The sequence below is a fragment of the Arachis ipaensis genome, chromosome B08 (genome assembly GCF_000816755.2).
Source record: "Arachis ipaensis cultivar K30076 chromosome B08, Araip1.1, whole genome shotgun sequence".
In the NCBI taxonomy this organism is placed as follows: domain Eukaryota; kingdom Viridiplantae; phylum Streptophyta; class Magnoliopsida; order Fabales; family Fabaceae; genus Arachis; species Arachis ipaensis.
In genome coordinates, this window is record NC_029792.2 from 4,838,784 (window position 1) to 4,843,226 (window position 4,443).

The window sequence follows — 4,443 nt, forward strand, 5'->3', positions numbered from 1 at the left end:
ATCGAAACGCGTTCTTCCTCCAAATCCGTCGTTTCAGGTTTTCTCAGAAACCCCTCCCCAAAAGAAACGCGCCGTTTCGTCTCAATTCAATTCTCTTCAAGCTCAGGTAAATTAACCTTCCCTCCAAGCATGTCCTTTTTCGATTCCAGAATTTATCTTCATCTTGAATGGGGCTTCTGATGTTTGTGAATGATGATCGTGTCGTACCTCAATAACCCCGTTGAAAGCTTACTATTTTCAGTCGGTTTTTAAAGTAAAGGTTTAAACTTGAAAAGCAAGTTCACTTTTAGTTCAGTGTGATGTGAAGCGGATAATCAGAATAATGGTAAATGAATGATGTCAAGATAATATATCTTTTCAATATTGATCAGTTTTATTCCGCTTCCCGTTAAATCATGTTGGGTGAGTAATTAACGTGAATAAGCAACCTTGTCACCTTGTATTGGAAGCTATTTGGTGGAAGCATAAAAATGTTTTTTATTGTAAATTTGGAATTTGGTCACTTGAATGTTGCAAATTTAGAGTGATGCTATGTTGTCTCTCATGTCAATGACAATCATGTTATATGATTCAAATTACATGAGCTAACAGATTTAGCAATTTCTGAAGGTTGCTAGTTGTGATAGTGTATTAATGTGAAAATGGTTGTAGCTTCTAGCGTAAATATGCTTATGTTGGTTTCCATTAGTTTATCCGAAGCATCGAGTTTGTCTTCTATTGTTTTCATGATGAATTATGGATTTAATATGCTGTTTTTGCTTCTTGGGAATTCCATTTTGTTGGATGTTATGCAGCATATACTGGGTTGGAAGGATGCAATCAGAATCAGATAAATGGGGATGGAAGCATGTCAGTGTTTTTGGTGGGTTTGATAAGGGAAGTGGTACAAAAAGATGGAAATGCAATCACTGCAATATAAGATACAATGGATCCTATTCTCGTGTTAGAGCTCATCTGCTTGGTTTTTCTGGTGTTGGAGTCAAAAGCTGTCCGGCTATAGATAATTCTTTGAAAGAATCATTTCAAATGTTAGAAGAAGAGAGGGTTTCCCGGAAAAAGAAGAGAGCTTCTATAACTGGTAAGCATAGCAAGCGTATTCGTACTCCTCGACCTAGTCTCACATGTGTCACCAAAGAAGATGTAGATGAAATGCTAGCAAGATTCTTCTTTGCTGATGGATTAAACATGAACATTATTAACTCGCCTTATTTTCATGAGATGATAAAAGCAGTTGCAGCTTTCGGCCCAGGCTATGAACCCATGTCAATACATGAGTTGTCTGGTTCCTTTTTGAGTAAAGAAAAAGAAAGAATTGAGAAATATGTTGGTCTAGTTAGGGAATCTTGGCCGCATACAGGATGCACATTACTCTGCATTGGACGTTTACACAGTATGTCGGATAGTTTTCAGGTTAACATATTTGTATCTAGTCCAAGGGGACTCTCATTCTTGAAATCTGTAGATGTAGACAGTGTTGATGGAGCAGGAAACTCTGCTGTTAGTATTCTTAGAAACACAATTATGGATGTTGGACCTACAAATGTGGTTCAGATAATCTCATATCTTGGCCCTGCCAAAACGTATTCTGAATCCTATACCTTGGCCGAATTTCCTCATATATTTTGGTCTCCTTGCTCTGCACATTCTATCCGCATTTTGATGGAAGATATAGCTGAATTGGATTGGCTAAGACCTGTTGTTTTGTGTGCTAAAGAAATTGACAAGTGCATAATTTCATTTCAGAATTTCTCTCCTTCTGTCTTCGGTGAAAACTTGAAAGGGTCTTCCGACTCACTGACCGCCAGAATCGCACCCTCCTGTTACATTGTCCAAAAGATTCTTGAACTAAAGAAAGAATTTCAAGAAGTGATTGTGACTGAAGAGTGGAAGCAATGGAAACTTAGTATTCAACAAGATATTGGAAGCATTGAATCAACCATATTGGAGGAAGATTTCTGGAGCAGGGGTCATATGATGTTGCAAATATGTGAACCTTTTGTCAGATTGTTTTCCACACTTGATATCAACCGGTGCATCATGGGAGATGTCCACGAGTGGCGTGTTCAGGCTATCGAGGCTGTAAAGAGTAGAGGAATAATAGATGCTGGTGCACTCAATCAGCTAGAAGGGTTGATAGATAACCGGTGGGATGTGCTGTTTTCACCCCTTCATTCTGCAGGTTATATATTGAATCCGAAATACTTCGGCCGAGGTCAGGCCAAGGACAAAACCATAATGAGGGGTTGGAAAACAACATTGGAGAGATATGAGTGTGAAAGCGCTAGTCGAAGAGTTCTGCGGGAGCAGCTCAGCTCTTATTGGCGACTCGAAGGATCATTAGGAGAGGAAGATGCAGTGGACTGTAGAGATAAAATGGATCCGGTTGCTTGGTGGGAGAACTTTGGTTTTGAGATGCCACACTTACAAACACTTGCCATAAAAGTGCTGAGTCAGGTTTCAAGTGTTGCAATGTGTGAAGAGAGTTGGCAACATAATGGTGGTAATCCATGCCAAGAAACAGATGCTGGGTTGGAAGACCTTGTATATGTAAAGAACAATCTAAGACTCCAAAGTCACAGAATGGATTCTCATGCTACACATGTTAAAGACATGGTACCAAGTTCCCCCATAGAATTGAAGAGACAGGAAGTGCTTTCTAGTTCTGACAGATTGTGTTAGCCTATGATGTTACTGGATGCCTTGTAAATAATGCATAGACTCTGAACTTTTTTTGTAGTAGAAATTTCTGTTTGTGCTGGAAGAGGAGCAGCTGGAGTTCTTATGTCTAACAATTTTAGAGTGGGAAATAGGACTATCTTAGCTGATATTCATTGTGGTAAGATATCTTAGGCCATTAATCTTTGTACAAATTATATGCAAGTAACACTAATAAGCTTAGGTTAGAATCCTCCTAGCATCTTTACGTAATTGAATCATTTTTCTCTAACTAGCTTTATTGTCTACAATCTACCTGATATGCACTTTTTTCTGGGAACTTTAGGGCCTTAGGATCTTCAAGGCAAGAAGCAGGTGTTTTGGGCTCGGCCCAGCCCAGCAGCCTCCAAAAACTTGAAGATGAATAAAGAAAAAGAAACGGGGCATTCCGAGAATTGAACTCGGGACCTCTCGCACCCTAAGCGAGAATCATACCACTAGACCAAATGCCCTTCATTAGTCAGTATCTTTATAAAGTCTATTACCATTAGTCAACATACTTTTTGATCTGTCAAAATCTCAACAAAAAAAAAAAAAAAAATTTACACAATCATGGATGCAAATGAATATGCATAAGAAGATTATATCTTATATAGAAACTACATTATTATTATTATCAGTACTTATACCAGTATCATACTCTTCCGTTCATTGCTTCGAAATCCCATGAAATCGTTAAAATTGGTCACTATCATCACATTGATTGAAAGGGCATGAGAGACTATATACTAAGAAATTCTTTGACAGTTTTATGATCACTTTTTTGTCTCCTTGTCTTAGATCTATGGAATATGGATTATATTAGTGGAAGGTAAAGTGTCCCAAACATAAATGACGAGTGTGTACCCTACCTAGCTATATTATACAAATATCACTGTTACGTATGACCTAAGTATTCCTATAATATAAAACTATATTTTATACAGACTCTTAATTACTCGAAGTCAATCCATAGGAAGGGCAAATGGAATTATCAGCAAAATGCATAGAAAAGTGGAACGATATTAAAAAACAAATTGAAAATGATCTTTTAAAAAGCAAGAAAATTAATAAGGTGAGAATTAGTTATTATTAATTTTGTAACATATAAATTTTATTCTTTTAATTTAAAAGTAATTAAACTTTTTATATTTTACTTTATCAACCTTCTTAGACAAATTTGATTAGGAAAAAACACAAATCAGAGAATGATATTATACACAAATTTATATACATATCTACACAAGAGGTTTCTCTTTTGCTTTTGAATAGAAAAAAGGGACAAAGTAAAGACGTAAAGAAAAAACTCAAAAAAGTAAATGGGTCTGAAGATAGTGACTATATTACTATAATAAGTTATAAACCCCCTAGCTAGTTTAATTATAGTAGTGAGGAATGACTACACAATAATAGCATAATTTAAATTCCTTTAGTTGGTAGATATCTAAGAATTACAAAACAATAACTAACACTTTTAATTAATTAATTTCGTAATGCAAGCGGATTCTAATTAATGATTTAATATTATTACCCTATTAAGTCAGTTGTCACATTTTTTCTTCTTGGCCGACACATTGAATTGGTGATGATTTGTGGATTTATTTTATTTTATTTTATTTTGAATCGAGTATAGCTGGCAAGTGGAGCCATGGCAGAGACACCCAATTAAAATGAGGGGGGGTAATTTTAGCGTTGCTCTTCTGGATTCACAAATAAAAACAATAATTAAGGAAATAATGTAAATAATGT

The 4,443-nt window shown here is 36.0% G+C and overlaps 1 protein-coding gene and 1 non-coding gene across 2 annotated transcripts; one reads left to right on the top strand and one right to left on the bottom strand.

Annotated features, from left to right (window-relative positions):
* LOC107614507 lies at positions 7 to 2,947 on the top strand. The gene is made up of 2 exons (XM_016316698.2): positions 7 to 106; positions 795 to 2,947. The coding sequence occupies exon 2, from the start codon at positions 814 to 816 to the stop codon at positions 2,677 to 2,679; it is 1,866 nt and encodes a 621-aa protein (XP_016172184.1). The 5' UTR covers positions 7 to 106; positions 795 to 813; the 3' UTR covers positions 2,680 to 2,947.
* TRNAP-AGG lies at positions 3,096 to 3,167 on the bottom strand. Its single transcript has one exon. It is a non-coding gene; the product is annotated as a tRNA-Pro (tRNA).